The 24,786-nt window shown below is 36.5% G+C and overlaps 1 protein-coding gene across 15 annotated transcripts in view; it reads right to left on the reverse strand.

Moving 5' to 3' along the window:
• BLTP1 (bridge-like lipid transfer protein family member 1) overlaps positions 1 to 24,786 on the reverse strand; it is a 114,511-nt gene that overhangs the window by 60,432 nt on the left and 29,293 nt on the right. For all 15 annotated transcript variants that reach the window (XM_074589119.1, XM_074589120.1, XM_074589130.1 and 12 more), the window contains exons 13-33: positions 24,421 to 24,512; positions 23,410 to 23,527; positions 22,154 to 22,309; positions 21,107 to 21,204; positions 19,851 to 20,029; positions 19,614 to 19,720; positions 17,327 to 17,535; positions 14,290 to 14,517; positions 13,630 to 13,767; positions 13,225 to 13,401; positions 10,244 to 10,372; positions 9,181 to 9,300; positions 6,795 to 7,072; positions 5,772 to 6,022; positions 5,047 to 5,305; positions 3,781 to 4,624; positions 2,827 to 2,897; positions 2,177 to 2,350; positions 1,730 to 1,850; positions 692 to 838; positions 186 to 313 (exon numbers count right to left, since the gene is read on the reverse strand). In XM_074589119.1, the coding sequence (XP_074445220.1) occupies positions 186 to 313; positions 692 to 838; positions 1,730 to 1,850; positions 2,177 to 2,350; positions 2,827 to 2,897; positions 3,781 to 4,624; positions 5,047 to 5,305; positions 5,772 to 6,022; positions 6,795 to 7,072; positions 9,181 to 9,300; positions 10,244 to 10,372; positions 13,225 to 13,401; positions 13,630 to 13,767; positions 14,290 to 14,517; positions 17,327 to 17,535; positions 19,614 to 19,720; positions 19,851 to 20,029; positions 21,107 to 21,204; positions 22,154 to 22,309; positions 23,410 to 23,527; positions 24,421 to 24,512 (4,024 nt within the window). The remainder of the gene's footprint in view (positions 1 to 185; positions 314 to 691; positions 839 to 1,729; positions 1,851 to 2,176; positions 2,351 to 2,826; positions 2,898 to 3,780; positions 4,625 to 5,046; positions 5,306 to 5,771; positions 6,023 to 6,794; positions 7,073 to 9,180; positions 9,301 to 10,243; positions 10,373 to 13,224; positions 13,402 to 13,629; positions 13,768 to 14,289; positions 14,518 to 17,326; positions 17,536 to 19,613; positions 19,721 to 19,850; positions 20,030 to 21,106; positions 21,205 to 22,153; positions 22,310 to 23,409; positions 23,528 to 24,420; positions 24,513 to 24,786) is intronic.

Genomic DNA, 24,786 nt, shown 5'->3' on the forward strand with positions numbered 1-24,786 from the left:
CTTAAAGAGACTGTAATTCTAATTAGATGTTAATTTATAAAACACAGAAGACACATTTTACTGCTTAACTCAATCATGACAACTTGTTCAAATACTCTTTGAACTGCAAAAAACTGGCATCACTGTAAGTCTTTTCAGTAACTTAACAAGGAACAGTCACAAATAGTGATATGTATTATTCTTACCTATTCATACGAACTTGTGTAGCAATTCTATCAAAACACAAAGCTACTAACGAAACATGAGTCACGGTTTTGCCAGAAGAAACCCCTGGGGATTCATCAACAGATGCTTGTAGTAAACACAGGTTCACCTATATGTAAAATTCCCCCAGAGAGAAAAGAAATTTAGAAAGACATATTACATTAAGTATATATCACTAATTTCTGATACAATCTTGTCTTGTACTTCTTAGTAAAATGAAAAAACGTAAGATAAAACCATCACACCTAGAAGATGTACAATCATAATTTAAAGATGTGGCAGTCAGTTATCCCTGTCTGTAGTGGTTGTTATTTAACTTGCACGCCTACCATAAGAAAATTGAGCAGCTCCAAAACAGTCTATCCTGTTCAAAACATTAGTTATCTAGCACAAATACATAGCTTCACCTAAGCTTTTGGGGAACTAATAGGGATGCAAAATAAGGGTAATTTGTGAGGCACTAATAAGCTGAACAAAACGTTGTTACCTTTGGTACAGTAACGTTGGCCTGAAGACCTTTAATTGTCACGTTATCTTGCTTAAGCGAGAGATTGGTCTGTGCTGGTCCCTGGTTTGTTGTTCCTGTAGTGGTAGTGTCTATTTTTGTTCCTCTAATATCCTGCTTCGAAGATAACTTGGAGGGGGAAAACAAATTCATTTATTCGCATTGAAACTCAAGCTGCTAAGCTAAAGAGTAACAAGCTAGTTTATTAGCCCTGAAGCAGCAAGAGATTCTGACTTCAATTAAAGCACAATACCATGATTTTGAGAACAAAGACTGCAACACACACAAATACAGTAGGTCTAGATCTAGGGTAACAATGCCATTCCGCAATAAACTTTCTAATGACCAGATTTCAGTTGAAAGTTTGAGTTCTACATATACATGTTATATAGAACAACTTATTATGAAGTAAATAATTAGTGTCCATTACACTATGAAGTCTAAGAAATTGTAAAATATAGATATGGTCATTAACTTGGACAGCAAGAACTCCTAATTCTGTAGAACTACCATATAATTCTTTTCAAGGTAAATTAATCTTTTAAGGTATCAGATGAACTGCAAAAAAAAAACCCCAAAACAAACCATCCCCATGCACTTTCAGAGCTTAGTTTGAACTTTCCTCTACCTCACAGAGACTATCTCCCTAACTACTGTAAAATAGTAAATGATGAATTGCTGATATGAATATAATACATAAGAATATCAATTATAGTAATTTCTAAGAACAGAATACATCATCTCATGCAAATTACTACTGACTAGCCCATCCAAATTAGAAAAATTTCACTTCAATCCTGTGAGAGAGATTTTTAGCCACTGAAAGACACTATGTTACAGCTGATTATAAAAATACACGTACGTTAGGTACAAGATAAAAATACATATGTATTCCAAATTAATACAGCATTTAGCTACTATATCTCAAAACATTGAACTAAATTAAAACTTCTTCTACGTAAAATATAGAAAAAGGTATTCTTTCCAATCTCTGTGCATTTTTCTTGTTCCCTTTCTTACATTTTCTGAGAAGCTTGTTTTGCTGTTCTGTACAGCATCTCGAAGAACTTTGCAGTGCAGATCATCAACGATTGCTGCTGGGTGTCGAGAGCTAGCACAATGCACCATTGCTTCTATATACCTGTGAAAGGAAACATGCCCACAACAGACCACTTAGACTTCCAGTTTCACATGACACACCATCAATAATGTTTAATTAACACTACAGAGAAAAAAAAATTAAGCACCAACAGACATAAAAGGGCACTTCCCAGGTCACCATAACATTTTTCTAGCTTATTCCCAGGAAATGCAGAATTACATTCACTAGGTACAAGGCCCTACTGTTCCATCAGTCCCATTATTCAATCCTTTTACCTAAACCTTTGCTGAACAAAATAGCTTTGACTTTAGACAATTTTTAGCATAATCAATTAACACTGCAGTAGTAAAAGTAAAATTAATGACCTGTCCAGTGCCTCTGCTACAAGAGGAGTCAGAACTACGTCTACAGTTCCTTTTACTTCTACTATTGCTGTTGTCCGCGTCTGGAAGACGGGGTGATCCAACGTCCATTCTTCTGTTATTGTTTCATCGTCTGTGTTTTCTGCAGACTTCTTTTCCAAAGGAGTGTAAGGTGTACTAAACAAGTCAAATACATATTAATAATCTAGGTTTGTACAGAAATACAAAAGTGTTTTGGTATAACTTTAATTCTTAATAAAATGCATTTAATGGCAGGTTTCTTCTACTGCATGGCTTAGAAAGCACACAAATATAATCCCAGGGCAAGGCCCTTCCCTAGATTCAAATTCAGCGTTTGGCAATACAATGGACAATTGCTATAAGCACCTCCCAAATTAATTTAAATTAAGTTGCAATTTATAATCTTGAAAACATACAAGTGAAATCATTTAATGTTTTCACAGTGTACTTCTTGACTGAAAGCGAACATTTTATAATAGAATACTCTGTTCTAAAATAGATCTGTACTGAAAACTACTGCTACAAATCAAATTTTGGAAGGGCTAGCAAGAGCCAAAATATTTAACAAGAGTACCAGGAAAATCCTGCTCGTAAAAAAATATGGTAATGGTGTTACACAGTATTCAACTTACTTGGATGTTGATCCTGTAAGCTGCATGCCTCTGTCCAGTAACGAATTAGCTGTGAGACCCTGTTTAACAATCTAAGATAAAAGTGCAAAGAAACTTATTACATTCCTTCTATATATGAAAAAAATACTCAAGGAATCTCCAAATAAAGATTCTCCTTACAGTCTTTTTTCTTAAAAGAATCCCTCATATGCAGATTCTCCAATATAGAATACAGAAATTCCTAGGCTTATTTTTTTAAATGATTTGAGAGATTAGATTACAGAGTTCTTACATAGACAAATAGTGACTAATTGCTTTAAAAAAAAAAAGGCAACTTCAAATATTAAGCTACGAAAGTCTTGCATGAACACCAAGCTTTTGCTGCAAAGTGATAACAAATTAAATTCCAGAGCTTAGAAACCTATTTTCTATCAAGTAATTTCCATTATTTTTCATGTGTTTCATTTCAGCTCCTTCCTTAAGCATGTATGCTCATATCACATACACCACGAGGGGAAAAAAAAAAAAAGCCCAAACAGTTACAAAGATCATTTGCAAAACCTGAGTTTCAATTTTACTTTAAAACAAAGCATTTACAGCGTAGATTATGCTTTATCAGTATTAAATGTACTGCTGCTGAAGTAACATATATTTTAAACAAATCTCACACAAATATCCTTCAGCTGCATATCACTCAACAGGCATCATTTTTAAGTGCAACAATGACAATTCAGAACACCCATCTTATCCACTGAATTCTAACTCCATCTTTTTTTTTTCCCCACAACCTCTCAGCTACACAGCCCATGATCTGAAGTCAGAAATCCAAGGTATTCCTTAACTAAAAGCAAAGAAGTTTCAAGTTTCTCATAGTTTTATTTATTTACACAACTAAGCAATTTAAACTTGTTTTGAATTTAAATTCAAATGAATTTGAATTCCTTTCTCTACTCCTTCTTCCTCCATCTTCCATACCTTAAATGTTGGGACAGACAGTTGCTCAAACGATGACGAACTTTCTTCGCTCGTTGGCGTATCAAGGTCTAAAGGGCGATGTAACGAGGATTTTGAAGTTCTTTTGTTAGTTGGATGCTTTACTGACCAGTTGATGACCTGGAATTGTGTAAGATAATTTTGGTAACATGCCATTACAGGTTGCTGGGAAGTTATTTGCTCACTTTCCACAGTCTTTTCAGATTCCATGACATACATGGTCTCGCCATGCTCATCTTCTCCTCCCAGAGCTGAAACAAATGAAGCCTGTGAAGGATGAGTCTTAATTGGCAATGTTTTAACATCTTGACTAACTTCTCCATGGATTGTGCTCGTTAAGGGCCCTTCCACACTGTGATAAATAGACCCTCTACTATATTCAATTTTCTGAGATTGCTTTTTTCTCTTCTTCCTCCCTGGATAGGTTCCTGGACCTTCGTCACTACTTATTGGCTCAAACTCTTCTGCTGCAGAAAAATAAGCTTCGCTATCAGCCATTGACATACTGGAATCCATTGAGCGATACTGGTGAAATGAGTTTGAATCTGCAGATGGAGTATATGGGAAAGAACCAAAGCTCCTCCTCTGCTTTGGGGAGTCCAAGACATTCTCGTCACTGCGAGACACATCGCTGCTGAACTGCACGCCAACTGGAACAGGCTGCTTGTCTCCGTAGAAGGCCGCCGTGAGGCTCTTGGTGCTCCCGAGCCGGGTGGAACACACGGACGCTTGCCGTTTCAGGGGAGACCTCATGGGAGACTGACCAACAGGCCTTTCCTGATTGCCAGGGGATGCAGGGCTGCCCTCTGCACCCTCAACTGCAACACTGGAAACAAAAATTAAATGTTCATTTGCTTATTTTATTATTAATGCTTCTCTTTTTGCATTGTAGATACTGTCAAATTCTTCAGTGATTCTGTGACTTTCTATTAGCATAGCAGTTATTTTCATAATGCTGATTACACACCAAATTCTGCCACTTGTTTGTGGCAGAATATATACATACAGAGGATTTAAAAATGAACATTAATGGCAAGTGCTGTTGTCTTAGATGCTGCATTTTCTACCCAGATCAGGTTATCATCCCCTACTAGGGATCCAGATGTGCACTCAATTAGGAAATACATTTCAGCAGTACCACTAGAAAATAATCAACATTTCATAAATTGCTACATATAAGGTTTTTTCCCCTGTCATAACGCATTTTAAGAGTCAAATTATACTTCTACCTGGACAGAGAGTACTAACCTTCCATGGCCATCTTCCCTTTTTGCACCAGACAGGAACTCCTTCTGTCCCAAGTGATCCTCGGTAGTTGACGATGGGCTGTCCTTCTCACCTGCAAGCAAGGGGAGCGCAGCACTAGAACTGCTTGTTTCCTCCGAAGATGAGGAGGAGCTGTGGGAGCGCAATGGCACTTGTAGGCTTAGATGTTGTGCTTTTCTTTCTATTTCTATACCCACAGATCTGCAATCCCAATCTTTTCGTTTTACACCATTTGCTTTACCTAAAATCAGAAACAGAAACGAAAAATTGAACATCTGATACAACTTCAATGGTCTCTTACCTGCACACTAAAATAAGAATCCTTATCAAATAAAAGCCCTAGTTTTGAAATGCATACACAAACTAGCAAGTTGTACTAACAACAATGAATAAAATCATACCAGCAAAACATCAGATTGTCTTGACAGACTGCTTTATATATGTTTAACACATGCAAGTCAAAAAAACTTCTTTTTACTTAGAAAGGAGTTGCACATTAATATAAAAATTCAGCATTTGAAAGCTTGCTCACTACTTGCAAGCTACTGTCTGCTCTTAGAAAAGCGTATTCCACTACACGACCTCTTGCACCAAAGCACAAGTACTACTCATTAACCGGAATCAGAAAGACTATAAATACTGATGTGCAGTTAAGAAATCATACTTAGGGCACAATAGAGTAAAATGACAGTAAAATGCCTTCTCACCATCTAAAATTTTAGGAATCTCCTTAGTAATTATCCATTCTCCTGGCTGCAGTAAAGACTGCCCATAAAACATATCCGATTCTGCACTTGTACTCGAGAAAGCAGAGCTGCTTGAAGGTGTCAGTTCCTCAAGTTTGAAAAAATCTAGTCCTGTTAATGTGCCACCGAAGAATCTACAACCACCGAGACAGCCACACTTGTTCTTGCTTCTCTTATTCCTCAAATTATCATCAGGCCACAAAAACCACAATCTACACAAAGGCAGAAAAACAGAAAACAAAACAAAAACGTGACAACATCAGTCTTTGTATATTTAAATTCAGTGAAAACGAGATTAAAAGATATCCCTCTCTTATATGTGAGCTCCTATTTCACCCAGCATGAAATGAATTAAGATCTGTACCTGAAACACAGATGTCCGACATAAAATGCATGATTAGTTCCAGAAAGGAGCAAATCACAAATGTATACGCAACTGTGCTCAGACACAGATTATGTCCACCTGCCACAATACACGCTAATAGTAACAACCCTTTTTCTCCGCACAAAGGCAAGCAACACAAACACACTGCACTCTGGTGGATGTTGCTTATGCCAGAGGCAACTGCTCTTCAGGGAGACACACAAATCACAGTTACACCAGGCATCTTGTTCACAGCTGCTCATCAGCTTGCTCAGGACTCTTTAAGGCCTGTTTTCAGTCCAGCCTGAGAACAAAGATAAATTCGATTCCCTCCTCTCCCTCATCTTCATTTTGAGGGATATGGAAAGGCAGAGGGAAAAGTAAGTTTTGTCAAAAATCATACAGTTTTGTATAGTCCAAACACATTCAAACCACTAACCCCATAGCTAAGCATTCAACACACTTTTAAAAAATTACAAGGAATTTTAATCCATGTAAGCAAAAAAAAAAAAAATCTCAAAAGCAAAAACCAAAGTTCCATCTTTAAATTAATGTATTAACTTCCCTCCTTCAGCCCCTCAAAAAAATTCAGATGCATCTCATTCAATCATATCTCTTACCTCTTAGTTCGGTTATCATGTGTTTCTAAGAAATGTCTCTGCACTTCATGCTTAGAAGGATGATCTGCAGCTAAAGCGATGTCAGCAGTGATAAGCCCCAGGTTGACAGAGCCAGCTTCCAGCCAATATGCCCTCCTTAATATTGGCTGAAGACCAGTTCTGCAATTGTTCACCTGCTCAACATATTGTCTCAGTTGAAAGTCTTGAATAGCAGCACTTACACCTTCTCCAACAGACTGGTTGTGGAGGTTGCAGTTTGCAATACGGATAGCACCCATCTGAAAACACGATTTAACATACGAACTCCGATTAATCATGAGTGAAACAAAAAAAGGGTAGCCTTAAACCAGTTAACACACCACCTACTACATTCCAGAAAGATCTCAATATACTATTCTCTCCAAAAAAAGGAGACACTGCAAAAGAAGGCAAGCTTAGAAATTAGTTTCAGCCAGTTTTTAAACAACAAAAATAAAGTCTTTATTTAGGAGTCTATTTTTGTAAAGGGATCAAAAAAGAAAGCTCAACTTGGACAGATGTTGTAATGAACTTTAAAAAAAAATTAAATCTTTATTAAGTTCTCCACCATCATCTAAAAACCGAGAAAACTGAAACTTTGAAAGTCAAATATATTATTTGATATGATATATATCATTCTATGTCCTTACACTAAAACGTCAATTACATGCATTTGAATACAAAGCTGTATTAACTCTACAATTAATAAGTATCCCTGTGAGACAACCACGTTAAACACTGCAAAACTAAAATTCCAGATCCTAATAACTGAGATCTATATGAATTGTGTTACAGTAGCCCTTATATGATCACACTCTATTTCTTTTATTGGCGTAACTCCAGCAGTTTTGTTGAACCCAAGAGGAGCTGCCCCTTTCCTATGAAAAGCACAGCACCTGCAGGAGCCAGCCCCCTGTGAAGAGGAACCAGAAGTTCTTGCTTTACCCCTGCATTTAGCTGTGGAAATCGGTCACTGTACAACTAACCCACCTGCCCGTACAGTATCGATCCTCCCTGACACTGGTGTACACTAATAAAAGATGACATAGCCCTGCTACACATGCTTAGTCTTCAAACTTCAAATAACCTGAAGACATTGCACCAAGTTTCCTGCACAGCTTGAGTCCTCTCGAAAAAGTCACCATAAAGCACCTGAAATTTCAGATCGAGTTTTCAAACTTTCAAACTTTTCACAGAGAAAAGAAGGAAAGCTGAAAAACCCGGCCATGGAAGAGATACGCACAGGGTTAATATTAAATTATAACTTCTCGCCTCTGTCAGAATATAAAGGAGGACTGGAAACCTTTTTTTTTTAAATTTGAATGAAACACATTCAGCATATAATTTTCTAGAGTGGTTCAGGTTATTAAGCTGCTTTTGAAAAGGCTGTTACTCATATTTATGCCTGCAAACACAGTTAATATTTGCGGTGGTGCTTTGTAATATTGGACTCAAAAGAATTTGGAGACTCAAAGGCATTTTTTTTACTGCCACAAGGTGGCAAGCCATTCAAATGACAAGATATCATGTCATTAAAAAGACATCTAAAATAATTACCTTCTTAATAATTACATCTAAAATCTAACCTTCAGTTAGATTCTTGCTCATAATGTGAACCTGTCCCTAAAACCTTACATGTTAAGTCTACCTTTTAAAACCAAATTTATTAATGGACTGCACGGTTACTAGTCACTTACATCAGCACAGCACTTTTCACCTTTTCTGTTGTTACCATAACCCAATTGACTCTTAACTTTTATTTTGCTACACTGAGTAAATTATTCCAATTTTCTTTTATATGACAGGATAATGGAGAGAATATCAGCTCTTCTCTGCACGTCCTTTTTTGAATGGAGGATACATCATGCAGTATTCTAGATTCAGTCAGGCAGCAGCACTGACCCTTCTCCCATCTCTACCAAAGATGTATCTTAATTCAAACAGCTGTATCACATAAGATGATCATGAGTTATCAAACACTGACTTGTACGCAATCCGTATCAATCATTTCCAGTTGCTGAGTTACAAACTTACAGCACAAGTTCCTATTAGCTCGCAGGTACAGACACTGAGATTTATATTGCCCAGTGTTTTCTTAAATTTTTTACACCAATCCTGCAGCTTCCACTCTTATTTTGGCAGACATCCACTCCTCATTACCATTTTCCAAGATATCATTAATGGAATTGCTAAGCAGAAGCCAAAATGACTTACTCCTGGCCCAGTCCAAGCCAACCTTTTATCACTTAAAGTTTCAGAAATTCTGCTTAGTCCATTGAATGTAAGCAATAAATTCAGGTCAAAAAACCACAAGAGAACTCTACAGACAAAGAAGGGCTCTAATTGCTGCAAAGAGAAATATTTTTACCTTTATATTGGTGGCACAGCCATGTTCTACCACATACAGATCTGCTCCATCCATGGCTAAGCGTGTCATAGTGTACTTTAAGTCATCAGATGTTGGGCATGGCCCAGGGACACAGTTCAACTGAAGAAAAAGAAAAGAAAAATAGATTTAAACATACATTAAGAGTTTTAGTTTAATTTGTGCCTATCCTTTATGTTCTGCTTAGCAGAGGCCTAAAACTCTGCCATAAAAAGTTACTTATTCTACACTCTCAACATGAGTATGAGATGGGGTGTTTCTGTGTTGAGGTTCATTTTCACTAGTACATGTTTAATTCTTGTCCTGCAACATCAGGGGACTCAGCTGGCTCTCCTGGCTTCCACCAGGAAAAGGCAAATCAAGGCTGCTAATAGAGAACACCACAAAACTGGAACAAAACAAGGAGGATGTCAAGAGATTAAATCCAGGAATCATACTTAATATATGGCAAGCCTCTTGGTCTTCAAGTGACCTCAGTCTTTAAGGCCTCGTGGTCTTCAAGTGACCACGCACATGGATTTCAAGAGACAAACACGAAAGGCAGAATCCACAATGACATGATGGTTTGTGGTTTGTTTTGGTTTTGTTTTTTTTTTTTTTTTTAAATAAAAAAAAGGTTCATGGAAGCTATAAGCTGTCAGCTGAAGTCTCCCACCAAAGCACTGTTTCATCAGAGGACAGAGGATAAAAAGTACCATGGAAATGTGCCAGAAGCACGAGAAGTATGACCTTTTTCTCTTAAGGGACACTGGAGTATGCTCTTTGGCTCTTAGCTGTCACGGTAGAGGTAAGAAACTAGGCATGATTTCCGTGGATACCATTTCTCAAAATAATTCATAGAGCACAAAAACATCGTGTATATCCACAGGAAAATCCAGAGAGAATCACTTTTCTTTCCAAAACATAATTAGCTATAATTTATCGAAGGAAACATCCAATCTGACTATATACTCCATGTGTCTTGATAACTTGATGGCTGGTTTTCTAAACTGTTCGGAAGAACCTGTGCAAATATAGCAAGCAATTAAGACAGATGAAAGGTTACCTTAGAGTCACAAAACCGACGATCAATTCCGTGCTGGCATATTACTACAGATTTTGGCCTTTCCAGTTCAAACTCCCGGCACACCACATGAAATACAAAGGTCTGCCCCCATTCCAGAAGACATGCAAGCTGTAAGCAAATAACACATTGTCTAATAGTAAGTATGCAAAATGAACTTTCAGTATTTGACAGAGTACTGAAAACATCACTAATGACTGGGAGGTGAGCAGGAGTAAAAACAATCAAAAGACCCCACCATAACATTCTGGATGCATTATCTCACTTATAGACAGTCTATTTCCTGTTAGTCAAGATTGATTTTTATTTTCATGTGCACCACAACATGCAAGTCTGCGGTTTTTCACGGAAAACACTGTGACATTAAACAATTTCCTAAATTATTTCTTAATATAAGGAAACAGTCTTTGCTATTACAGTCAACTGAGAACTTCATTGTAAAGACAGAGCTCCCCTTATTTTATCTGAAAAAATACCTTGAAATACTCTCTTACCATGTGTAATTTAAATGTCAGACTTCCTTGTGTATAAGTAACAAAGTTACATTTAAAAAGCATAGGAGGAAACAGGCTAGGCAGGACACTGCTGAATCTCAGCAGACCTAGTAATTAGCCGAGTGTTGATTTAAATCTTTTATATAGTTAGCTCACTCATAAAAGAAATGATTCATGACTGTCTGTCTCTATTATAAAAGGGAAATAGATTTTCTTTGGCTAGACAAAGGAAAGGGCACTTAAAATCAGCAGTAATTTAAATGGAATTTAATATAACTATGGCTGTCCTGCACAAAATCTCTCCTCCTCCCTTTAGTGTTGTGTGTTCACAAATTCTTGCAATACATCACACACTATGGGGGGAAAAAAGCCAATGACGCTGAAACAGCAAATTCAAGTTCTGTCCCATAGCAGTGCTGATGATAAAAAATAAAAATATAAAAATAAAAATATAAAAATAAAAATAAAATAAAATTTAAAATTGAAATAAAATAAAATAAAAATTAAAATAAAATAAAATAATCCTGCATGAAGCATACAATTGAGAATGGCTTTGTAGGGGAAGAAAATCCTGAAGCTGCATCAAGCATTTAGAAATGTTCTCTAACCTCAGAATATTTTGAATCAACTAGGTTTAATTTTGAAGCGTAGAACAGGAGTAAATACTATAGCTTATCTAAATCAGTGGTAGCATTTTGTAAAATACCGCCACTGAAGTCTGTATATATAGCATGAAAATGTATCTGGAGTCTATTCTTTAGATTTACTGAAATGGCTTGTATGCGTTACTTTGATTTTATCTGATGCAGAAGTCTCCTAATGAAATACATGTTTAATCCTAGAAGTCAATTTCTAAAAATGCCAATGTTTAGAAAAATAAGAGGATGTGGAACTGTCTTTAAAAATTTAAAAGAATAAATAAATAAACCAAAGAGGGACTACTAAATATAGTTTATGTACCTTTCTCATGCCTCAGAATACACTGACAAAGCAACCTTTTTTAAAGATATAGCAGCCCTCATGAGAAATAAAACAAAGTGATCTGTCTACTGTATACTTGGAGCCATTATTATATCTGGAAAAATAAAAGTAACAAAAATGGCAAAATTAAAATGAGTTCATGCTAAGGCTGACCTAAGAAAATCCAACTCTGCAAAAGCAAACTATGTTGCAGTGGGACCAAGCTTCAGAATTTACACAGGGAGCAGCATAACTGAGCTACCAGCTACTCTCCTACTGCGGCCTGCCCACACTACACTCCCACAAAGTATCTCATTTGTCTCCTCCTTTAAAATGTGACTTTGTGCATAGCTTTCTATGGAAAGCCAGAACTTTATCTGCAAACTGAGCTCTTGCCAGATGGTCAACTTGATATCCTTATTGCTGGCAGCATTCCTTCATGCAAATAACCATCATATCTCCAAGAACCTTACTTCCGAGGGACATCAAATTGCCTTTCAGATTGCAATCACAACTGGATACTTTATTTGTCCTTCCCAGAGAGTTAATCATCGGGGTAACGAACCTGCAACTCCAGAAGTCAGCATCATAAAATTAAAGTAACCTCAGAGGAAGACACAGGCAACTTAACTAAGTCATCTCATACTTAAACCTTTTGAATAGATTGTCCTTTCTCTGCTTTGTCACATTACCCAGTTCATGGCTGAAGGCGTCCCAAAACACCTGCTCTATTTACAGAGAAGTATTATTTACTCTGCAACTAAACCACTTGAAGTGCATGTAGACACTGTGGCTGCCTTTCTAATCAGTATTAAAGTACACTAACATACATAGATATAACACACAAGTGTTATATCCCCGTGGAGTGGGTCTTTTTAGTCTGGAAAAAAGATGACTGAGGGGGGACCTTATCAACACTTATAAATACTGTCAGGAGGATGGGGCCAGGCTCTTTTCAGTGGTGCCTGGCGACAGGACAAGAGGTAATGGGCACAAACTTGAACATAGGAAGTTCCATCTCAACATGAGGAGGAACTTCTTTACTTTGAGGGTGTCAGAGCACTGGAACAGGCTGCCCAGAGAGGTGTTGGAGTCTCCGTCTCTGGAGACATTCAAAACCCGCCTGGACGCGTTCCTGTGCAGCCTGCTCTGGGTGACCCTGCTCTGGCAGGGGGGTTGGACTAGATGATCTCCAGAGGTCCCTTCCAACCCCTATCATTCTGTGATTCACTACCGATTTGTCTGTGCTCTGTTATCATCATCTCTTCAAAGTCTCATATAACACTAGCCACACTCTTACACCTAGACTTAAGATGAGTATCAGATTCAGCTCATTTGGCATCCATTTACAGAAATGATTAGATTTTCAAACTATAAAATTAAAGTTACTTAAGACACAGATGCATCCAAATTCAGCTGAGATGACGTGCTTTCCAAAACCTGTGCTACATCAGTTTTACAAGAAAGAATAAAGGTAATAGTTCAAAGCAAATAGTTTCTAGATGGTACCTGCGGTGCTGTAACTTTGGCTGTAAGACTTCCAGCCTGTACATCTATCAGCCATGCATATTCTAAGGTATCGCTTCCAAGAGGCAGCCCTTCTGCTGAAAACATTGCGTGAGCACGCAACTGCAGACCTGACAGGCTGATGTGACCCTCTCGAAGAACTTCATCCACTGCAGGTCGCTGTGAAGGACAAGTTAAAGCTAATATTTGCAAAGCTAATATTTGCAAAGAATACATCAATAGAAAGGGAATATGCATTTTAATACCACTTAAAATTCATAAGCCTTAATAAACGTTGTATGAGTACAGCAGGAAAGTTCCTAACAAAAAAATAATACAATTTTAAGATCATCACAACTTCCACAATGCAAACACACACAGGCGAACACATAAAAAGCAATTTACTACCTGATAGTTGTCACTCAGAAACAAATTCACTGGAGACAGTACAAGTTGAAGCATTGTTTCTCTAAATCCTTTCTTCATCTCAAAACACAACCTTTCCAAGAAAGCTGTAGGGCACTCAGGACCATCTGGACTGCAATGCTAAAATAAAAATTAAACGCATCTGCTTCAGAAACTGAAAATATACAACATGGGTATTGTAAGATTAGAAGCAAACCTGGGAGCAGGAAGCATGTTAATTTTCCTCCAAGTGGATACTCAAAAGAAGCCTGTGCAACTTTAAAAATCTTTCAACGATTACATAAACAGCAAGTCAAACCCTTTGGGTGAACACAATTTTTAACTGGATTCTTATTTGAGTTCCGGGGGATCCCTCAGAATGCAGATGCACAGAGCAGAATGCAGCATTAAAAGATAGTTTTGCTAATTAGCGGAGAAATCATAATGGTCAATCAAAAATATTATCACTCAAATCAAGTTCATTGAATAAAAATCATATATGAAAAACTATGCAAGTCTGCCTCCCAGATAAGCAAAACAAATCATGTCTCAAATTGGTTTAGATAGCCACAATTTTAGTAGAGCATATACACATGCTCTTTGGTAAGCGCCACCCTAATTTAGTGTTCCAGGGTGAAACAAAAATATTTTAAAAGTACTTACCACTGGTAATCGCCCATGCACTTTGTACAAATTAACAAGCACGGTGATATCCCACGGGCGCAGAGTAAGAGGGTGAACTGGCTTGCCTGAACTTTCGTTTTCTTTTTTGTCATTTTCCACTCCAACAGCTGTCCATCCAGAGCTTGAAGATGTTGACAGTGACAAAACAGGGCTTGAAATAACTTCTTCAAAGTCAGTGTACATGTCATCTTCTCCAAAATAATTTTCCTAGGAAAAGGAATTGTTATGACCATATGGAAAACAAATTACAAACATATAGGCAACATAATGAAATACAAATCCAACCTTTTCCTGTACGTTCACCCTCTGTAAAACAAGCAGTATAGCTATAACCCATAGCTGGAGAAACATACATACTTTTATTTTATGAAAAAAACTATATCTTAAGTGAGCAAATTTAGTCTGTGTGCTTTGCAAGGAAAAGAAGGGGCATCAGTAGTTCTCAAAGTACCAGTATTCTAGATGCATGCAATAATTCAGAATAGTTATTTGTACTACTGCTGACATTTTAAACAGATTTTGTGCTTTTAAAGATAACTTTGAGAGTAAGAACACAAAACATGCTGCAGCAAATCACTCTCACCCACCCTTCTGAAACTTCTTATCAGCATATTTCAAAGTCTTAAACACTTCTACAATACTATAGACATTTCTCACCTTGTGTCTAAATCCCACCTTGTTTCTAAGCCAATCCCCCTCAATTATCTAAGACCAAAGTAGTTTTGCCAAATTCTATTGGGAAATAGAAAATCCATCACTAATTTAAAAAAAAAAAAAAAAAGTTCCAACTATTACAAACTCCACTGGTGATTTGTGAGATGCAGACAAATGCGTACTAGACTGGAGATTAAACTGAAAGAGATTCGAGTCTTATGATGTTTCTTGCTCCTGTTCTTCCCATTTCTGTGCCTCATCCACCTTGCAAAACTTCTTTTTTCTTTTGCAAGCAGAAGTCTGCAGCACCAGTGAGCAAAGAGGAAACTTACAACAAAAAGAAAGCAAGCAAGTGCAAGGTACCCGCATCCTCGAAAAAGGTCTGCAGAAAAGGCAGGCTCATTATTGGCCTTGAAATAATGACTCCTGTGGACATGTAATTTTACGATCTTGCACTGAGTCCCTGAAGTATTTTTGGTGTTAAAGCACATGAATTAAGCGCTGCTGCTCTGTGGTCAAACCAAAAAACCCTCAAAAGTTAAGCAAAGTTAATCTGCTTTGCTTTTTAGCAAAGGGAAAAGATAAAGGTCAATGTTACGATACAGAACTCGAAATATTTTTTATAAGGCAGACCCAGCAGAGGGTGCTAAGAACTTCAGCAACTTACTCCTGGTACCTTCTGCTGGGGATGCGAGGATCTATAAATCATTCATTCCCAGCCAGTAAGCCCTTCAGGAAGAAACACCATGCGCTAAAACCAAAAACTACCTCCCAAGAATAGAAAGCTTAGCAAAACTGCATGAACTGTGCATGTCCAGGAATCTCTCATGCATGAATTAAAAAAGATCAATAAAAACAAACTGAAAATAGCAATTCAACCACACGTCAGGAAAACAAGCATTAAGAAACCCCCTAGAAATCTATTAAGAGATGCTGCCAGCACAGCTGGACAAAAAAATGTAAACACAGTCACAAATATAAACAAAGATACTAGAAAGAACAATAAATGCGCTTTTTCAAAAAGGAGCTACTAATCTGAATTTTCTCTTGAGATTTAAAAGATAAAAGCTAGATTTAATCTGAGAAATCTGCGCCTAAAAAAATTAAATCATCATAGGATCAAGGGATCTAACGTAAAACTCCAGAGGCAAAGAGCAGTGAAGAAGTGCTGCTTTGCTTGGAAAGCCAGAACCATCTCATGAATTCATGGGCTCCAAAAGAGGAGCTCAATAAACGTTTCAAACATGGGTGTACTTCCTCTGTATCGGAAGAAATTAAGTCTTCAATATGCAATACCGGCCTAATTTTAATCCCATTTACTTTAGCGTCAACATCAAAAAATAATGAGCCTATTTGAAAGTCCTGTACTTTACAAAAACATAATATTTTCTGCTATTCATTGCTTACATGCAATACCTTATATAAATTCATAAAAAATTACTGTTTTGGTATGAGTCCTGATACTGATCACCTGTCTCAGAAAATTCCTTGTCCTCTGACCCAAAGCGAAAGCCCACAGAAGCAGCACCTTAGCCTAGATCTGCACAGGATAAAATAGACCTTTAAAACAAAAAAAACCCAAACAACCACAAAAACCAACCAGAACCCAAGCCTTTCACTGGTGGTCAAATAGAAGCGACATGTTGAATCACCTCTGCTTTTGTCACAAGGCAGGATGAGGGAGGTGGGAAGAAATTAAACTGGTTTTAGCCACCCTGAAGATCAGTAAGGGAAGAGGACACAACATAAGCGACACAAAGAAACGTTTTAAAGCATAATAGGTTAACACAAAGGAAATGATGAAAAATTCTTCTTCAATATTAATTGAAGTAGCTTTTTAAATTAAACTTAATGTCGTGTCCTTCCCCCTTCCCCCTCCATGACCCTAACTCCAGAAATTTCACGGCATCAAATTAAAATAAAAAAAATCCAAACAATCAGGACACTCTGCAGAACTTAAAATGCACTAAAAGCATGGGTTCTGATATATCTTTGCATGAAAGTTGTTGTTAATATAAGCACTAGTCATAATCATGGATTTAATTTTTGTTTTACTACTGCAGAAGCCTAAGAGGGAATTTTCCGCACATAAAGTCCAGAGCATATACTATTCCTTGAAAGGAAAATTATGCTGATATGGATCTACGTATATATATTGGAAGTCTTCTCAAAAGCCTCTGCCAACCAAATTCATCTCAGCTACACCATACACCAAACGAAGTCATTCCAAACTAGTACTTAAAAAAGTTTTCATCTAAATTCACACATTCTGCAGAATTCTAATTTTCCATTTCAAATGAATTATTTCCCTTTCCTACATGTGACCAGCCATAAATTTTATGAGTTTTGTTCCTGTGCCTACCTTTATGGACAGAAAGGCTTTGAGCAGGGGTCCATACAAAGTTATCTGGGAATCTGGGGAGAGTTCCAGTTCCACATGGAGCTTATCCGGGGGCAGCTCTGAGGGGTCAAGGGGAAGGCGGGTTGAAGCTGTGGGAGATGAAATCACACTCTCGGCCGTTTTCTGCGATGGTCTTAGCACAGATAACATCGTTTCTTCCATTTCTGACACTTTGGAGCAAAATAAAAAAGAAAACAAACTTTGATTACAAGTTAGGCTTCTGATGGTCAAAATTCTGCAAATATGAATGTGTATTAACTATAAAACTTTTGCATCCTTTTAATTTGGATTGTATAGTTATGTTAATATGTCTATGCTACAGAACTTGTTTCTCATCTCTAGTAACTATGGGAAGACAGGGAAATAAAGAATATTTTAGTCAATGTTAATTAAGCAAGAGAAAAAGAATCCTTCGAGTTCTGAAAAAAAAAAAATTCAATTTATTTATCTTGCTTTTCAAGTTAAACAAAGACATGCTTTCATTTCAGCGTAGTGGATTTCCCACAACCACACAGCTATTGCAGAATAAACAGAAGTGAATAAACAGGAAAATTGCAACAGTTATATTAAAAACTTATTCTGAACCGGAAGCTCTGTAGGCCAAAACTTCCTCTCAAACAACTCAATTACTCTAGTCACAAGACAGTTTGGAAATTCAAATCGCATTTCCTATCCCTTCTTTTTATTTGGAGTTAGGGAGAAGAAAGCGTTTTGTCTTTTCTGAGTGAGGAAAGGCGACGAGAAGGAAGCGAATAACTGGAAGTGCTTTAGGGATGTAAAGTGATTGCTGGGAAGTAAACAACTCCAAGGGAAAACCCTGTAAAACTGATGCTCCAGTAAGATTTCAAGTGCCAGTTTATCTGGAAGAACCAGCACATACAGAACTACAGTGAATACACATCTGTAGCCAGCAAGCCTTCAAGGCTTTAACTTACCATGATTGCCTACGATGCTTGCCGAGTGCTTGCATTAAGTTATGTGTTATAAATTAGCTAAATGTCGCAGTGATATGACCACTTTTTTTTGGAAGCTGCATCTCTTGTAATGCAACATATTTGTTTCTCAGAGACTTAAAGAGTTCTATTGATTGACTCAAAATAAAACCCAGGTGTTGCTACTGTAACAAACCCATTCTATCAACATCACAGATTAGAAGTGAGCTGGACTGTGCTGGATTATTCATTGAAGGAATCTGCAGGCGAAATTACCTGTGTATGTACAAACTTTCCAATGCAGGTTCAATTGCTATGATTACCAGTAAATGTTTTCAAATTTGAAGTATGCACATTTGACACAAACTGACAGAGTCTCACAAGAGCACTTAATGAACATCTGCAAGATGAATCTTACTTTTTCTGCTTCGTCCTCTAAAACTGGAGTTCTTTTAGATTTGAATTGTTGGAACTCAAAACCTAAAACCATCATCCAGCATGTTTTCTAACACCTGGCTGATTGAGGCCCATTCACATTAGCCTTCATTATTCTTCTACTCCCTCTCCTTCATCACTTCTGCTTCCACCATCTCACCCTGAAAGACTTGTATTTAACTTCATAACTTCCTGCATACCTGCCTCCCTCTGCATTTAAAATAACTTACTTTATTTCTGCATTTAAGTATCGTGTAACTTTTTTTTTTTTTTTTTACAGCCACATACTTACAGAATATTTCTTATTTAGAAATATTGTTTAGGTATTTAAAACTTAAAAATTGTTATTTAGAAATTAGTGTTAGACTGACCAGCCTAACACTTGTATCTGATGCCTGTGGCTCACTTAAACAGCGATAGCTACAATGAAATCGCAGACAATGTTATCATATCTCATATGAAGCGCATTTAAACATTTAAATAAGACAAAACCACAACATAAAGGAGAAAAAGCTTAGAAGGCTAACGAACATGATACTGACAAAAATATTGTACTTCATATTTAATATGCCAACCGATATTTTATGTTATGCAACAACCCACTTAAGAGATCCACTTTGTTAAGGACAGGAAGTGAACTACAGACAGTATCCTTTCTTTACACGGGGAACTGGGACACTTTCTGAAATTTCGCATCATGAGCTATTGTCAGTTTTTAAATGAAACCTGGCGCATTCTAAACATCAGCATTCTCCCATGTGACAACATATCATAGTAGTTCAGTTCTAAATTCATTTCTGCAAATTTAAGCAGCTTGATCCAACAGTCACAGCAGTTCCTGAAATGAAACACACTAACGAGAAAAAGGTAGTGACACTTACAGGATTGTTTTAACTGCTCATCTGCCTTTTGAGGATAAATCGGGTGCCATGAGTAGTCAATTGTAAACACAACGCTCGGGACTGTCCAGCATTCAACCCATCCAGCCCTTTCAAAAAGAAACATCGCACTTTTATTAAATATCTTCCATGAACATGAGGTTGCTTTCATCACAAACAATGTAAGTAAATATGAAGAGCCAATATAAAGACATAAATATATATCACAGTGAAACTCACTCTTCTTGAGTAATGTTCCTCCATTTGGGTTTGCCCGTTTTCTGACCACTTTGACATTCAGCAGAAATACAAGATTCAGGACTTATTTTATTAGGCTGACAATCTTTCACCAACATGAAAAGGGAGTATTTACTAGGATGACAATCTGGTAGATACAAATGAAGATCAACATCTTCTCCCTAAAAATCAAACATTAGTAACTGAAAACTTAATTTACATTCACTTCATGCATAATGCTCATGCTATTTCCATGTTCGTATGCTCCATCATGTTCTCTTTACAAGCAAAGTGAGGCAAGAAATCTCAATTTTCACGCGATTGCTGACCACAGCTCCCACCAACTTCTAGTACAATCCCATGAGCTCTGTAGTTCTGAACAGTTACAAGGCCAGTAATTTGCATATAACACCACACCGTAGCAATCTATAAAACACAGGGCCACGGCTTTTAGTGATTCCTGTTCTTCTGGTGTTCAAGCCATATTGCAAAAGGTGAGTGGTCCAAGGGTACCCAACAACTCAACTAAACATTACTTTTTAAACCAACAAAAAAAAAAGATAAAATATTTCTTTCTTTGCTATCAAATTATAAAAAATTACCAACATCACCATCAACTATTTTTTTATTTTTAGTAGCAGTAGATTGCTTTTATTTTAGGGAAGAAAAGTAGCACAGTCTTTCAAAGAATTAGCTGCGTCCGTTAAAAACACTTTTCATTATTTCATTATTACTTATTACTTTCATTATTACTATAATCATCATTACTTATTCTACAGAAACTCTCAAAAATCTGGAAGATGGCTTTCCAAAATGGTTTGGGGGTACTCATTCCAGTATTTGATTTTTATCTTTGAACATGTATTAGCTCTTTTCACATTTTCTAAATAAATGGGAACAGACTCTCAAGTGATAAAATACATACAGACACACACAGTCTAAGTATATATAGTAAATATATACATACTAAATGTATGTATGTATGAAATGTGTATATATATTCTTAAAATGTATTTTTATTTGTGTATATATATGTATGTATAAATTAAATTAAATTAAAACAGCCTATGATTGGATGCTTCATATAAGCAACAGAAACCATTTACCTCTGGGTTACTTAAAGAAAAATTCTATGAACCAGAAATTAAAGAGAGTATTCTTCTTTCAGGAAAGAGTCTATTCCAGATGTCCTGACCGAAGAAGGTAGAGAAACTATCTCACATTTAGAAGACAAAAGAGGTGAGAGGGGAAGGACTTACCCTTAAAGAGAATCTAGTATTGCATGTGGTTGGAACAAAGTCAGTGAAAGGCAGAGAGAAAACAATGTTCAATGTTTCTCCACAAGCTGCTAGATAAACTGGGAGAGTAAAGGAAAAACAAACAAAACAAATCTGTCAAAATTACTCCTTATTTTGTTCTTAGACAAATTATCAACCATACAGGTAAAAATAATGAAAAGATATTCAAGAATTCATGACATAAGAAATTGCCAATGCAATATTGTGTATTTTGAGTACATCGTACTAAATTATTCTGAAACTATTTACTCCTTACAGCTTGTCCTTTATACAGAGACACTGTACTTAACACAATGAAACTGCAAGTAGACAATAAAAACAACTGTAACTAATATCTTACAACTTTATTGCTTCACACACCATTTTTTGGACAAGAAAACACACAGGCTAAAGAAGGAAACCTTATTTTTAACTAGAACACAACTTCATGATTTTTAAACCACCTTCCTCTTTCTGCATTGAAATTATATGATTCTAGTACAGCGTAGACCACTGTAAACACGTACAAACCAAACTGCACATTAACCAAAGTTTTGGCTTTCTGAAGTGTACCTCTTAGTTTTGTCTAGAATTAGCAGCGTTATCTCCTATTCTTTCTAATTATCCAGAGTTCAAATGGTATTTTTCCAACATCACTTAAAAAAATTTATTCCCAAGTGAATGTTTTCAGTCAGCTTACTGAACATATGTCAAGACCTCACGGCTACTCTCTGCACACTGTTGTACTAAATCAAAGATTCAAAGGGTCTTGAAAAATGAATGCTAAAACATGATCTAGAGCTGCACTCTCCACTAAGAAGGTATGCATTCGTACAAAGTGAGTTAGAGCTTACAACAGTTTTAGGATGGTTTATGCACATCGACAGTAGCAAAATGGGCAGTTATCACTGAACACACATTCTTCCAGTAAAAATTTTATAATTCTTGTACTCTATGTGTATACTCTGTATTTTGTACATATTTTTTGTAGTATGTACTCTTCTTCCAAATTAAAAAAAGTGATCTCACCATTTTCTTGTTGTTTGGTGGAACAGTCAATCCAGTTGTGTTGATTTGCTGCCCAAATCATTTCAAATTGATGAAACATGACTTTGAAGTTCCACATATAAGGAACAAATGAAAAAATATCAGGTGCGCTATCACTGGACCAGTCTTGGATCAAATCTAAAATCACATAAAGTAATAAAAGACAAGTTAGTAGCAATCAAGTGACAGATTATTTCTTTTAAGTTTTTGGCTTTTCATAAACTATAAATCTTAAATGTTTGCTCCTTCAGAGAAAAAGGAAAATGAGAACAATACACAGTATCCATTTCTCAGGCAGATATTCCACAAATACTTGCTATGAATCCACCTCCCATTTCTCACCTGCTTTTTAAGTTGGAAAGCCATAGGTTTAATTAAGTTTTCTTGATCAGTTTTGTTCACTAGCAAGTTTACACATTGACTTAAAAGCACTGGACTACCAACTGCCTTCCTTTGGTTTTCCACTCTGATACTCTGAATGTGTACATTAATAATATTTTCTAACGCAGCAAAATAGTATTGTTGTAGAAGTTCACGTTTGCTCTGAATAGATTGGTAGACTATGCTGCGTACTGCAGCACTATACAGATAATGGCTCCGGCCTCACTAGGAGGATAACTTTATTAGCATGGCACTATGCCTGCACTAATTAATCCTTCCTCCCAGCAGGGCTAATTAGCCCAGGCAGTGCCACATTGATGGGGCTATATTCTTTCCATTACTGCAGCTGGAACGTTCAGCAACAGTTTGGTGACGCTGTATCACACTGTACTGCCTGTGCACATGTATTCTTCTTCACAGCCAAAATCCTAAGGAGCAAATTACATTCTCTCACCATCTGCCAGCCACAGGGACACAACCTAAAGCCTAAGTAGTTGAAAATCAGTCATCCAAAGAGAAAGATATCAGAGAAATCACCATCCTATGTGGCAAATATTAAACAAATCAATAGCTCTGATCGAAATAAATTAATATGAAATTTAAGATGACTTAACTGCAGATCAAATTTAGTCTAGCTGTTAGAAAATTAAATTATTTGGTATCCCTACTCAAATTTAAGAATATCACGCATTTATAGGCAACAGGAAACATCAGGAACTTTGTCCTCGGAAATGATTTGTTGTCCTAAATATGTGAAATCAGAGTACTTGACCTTGTACACCTTTGCAAAATTTGTAAAGAAATTCTAAAGAAAGAATATTTAATTTGATATGCAACTTATTTCGTAAAGAAGTTACCTGTAAAGAAGCTTTTCTGAGCAAAGATAAAATGATAGGTTGCTTTATAAACTTCAAGTTCACATTGCCATGTCTGTGGCATGTTCCATATCCGGGGATAGCTGGCATTAATATGAAACTGTGAACAAGATATTAAAGCATCAGAATTACTTGAAAAGATGACAATGATGACAAAAGATGACCCTGTAGCTCAGCAGTTTTCACATATGTACACTGCTGAATAATTAAAACTGTTTTCCTGCTGGGATGAACATAAGGACTCTCCAGTTCCTTAATAATTTAATCTCTCTCTCTTTCTGTGTTTGAAGGTCAAGTGCTAGTGTATTCATTTACTTGGAAAGGTATACTACAAACTTCTGATACTGTTGCAGTAGACATACAAAGCAATTTATAAACCAAAATTTTCATTAAAAGGATCGCTTTTCACAATATACTAAAGATAAAATCCCTCAGAATATAATATTTTTCAACCATGGATATGATGCTCAAATTTAAACTATAAAAACATTACTCTCATAAGGTCATTTAAAAGCCAGCGAGAAAGGTAAACTACAGAATTACAGTACTGCAGAAGTGAAATACCAGGCAAAAAAAAGAATAATGCAGTATTAAACGTGTCTCAAGTAGTTTAAGCACTCTGAAGTAATTTTAAGTAATATGCATTCACATTCTGTAGCACTGCTAGAGAGTGTAATCATTTAAAGTAAAACCTATATGAACATACAACTACATAGTAAATGAGGCAAGATTTGCAAATGGCACTCCAATCCCTCCACTGCTTTCAAAACACATATAACTTGGTATATAAATTGCATAAGTCACTGAAAGTTACACAAGTGCAGTTATGTGTGCGTATAAGTTCCTCACATATTGACGTCTTGCAAAATACATTCAAAAGGTGTACTTCTGTATTGTTAATGAACTTAAAGAACCACTCCACAGACAAAAAATATGTCCCTTATTAAAAACCCTCTAGATACTGAAGCTTTGCACTTATTAATACAAACTTACAGCTAGCATTTCAGCTTCTAAGAGAGTCCGGTACTGCATACTGCTGGTGGCATCAACATGTAGAAGCTGCCCTTTAATTGTAGGTGAATAGCCTATCAAACAAAAGATATAAAACATAATAATTCAGACATAAGAGTTACACAAATACTTAAACAATTTTCACCCTTGATTTCAGCAGTCCACTAACAATGGAAATTAGTACTATAATAGTTCTGTCCTCTCCTGTTTGTCTGGAAATGCTCAGGTTCTGGAGATCTTGGTTTAAGTTGCAGAATAAACCTCAAATATGCCAAAAAGAATCAAGAGAAGAAACAATTTAGCAAAAGGTTTCAAACGAGCCAAGAAGATCAGGAAATGCAAGGAACA

Source organism: Larus michahellis, chromosome 5 (genome assembly GCF_964199755.1).
Source record: "Larus michahellis chromosome 5, bLarMic1.1, whole genome shotgun sequence".
Lineage (NCBI taxonomy): Eukaryota > Metazoa > Chordata > Aves > Charadriiformes > Laridae > Larus > Larus michahellis.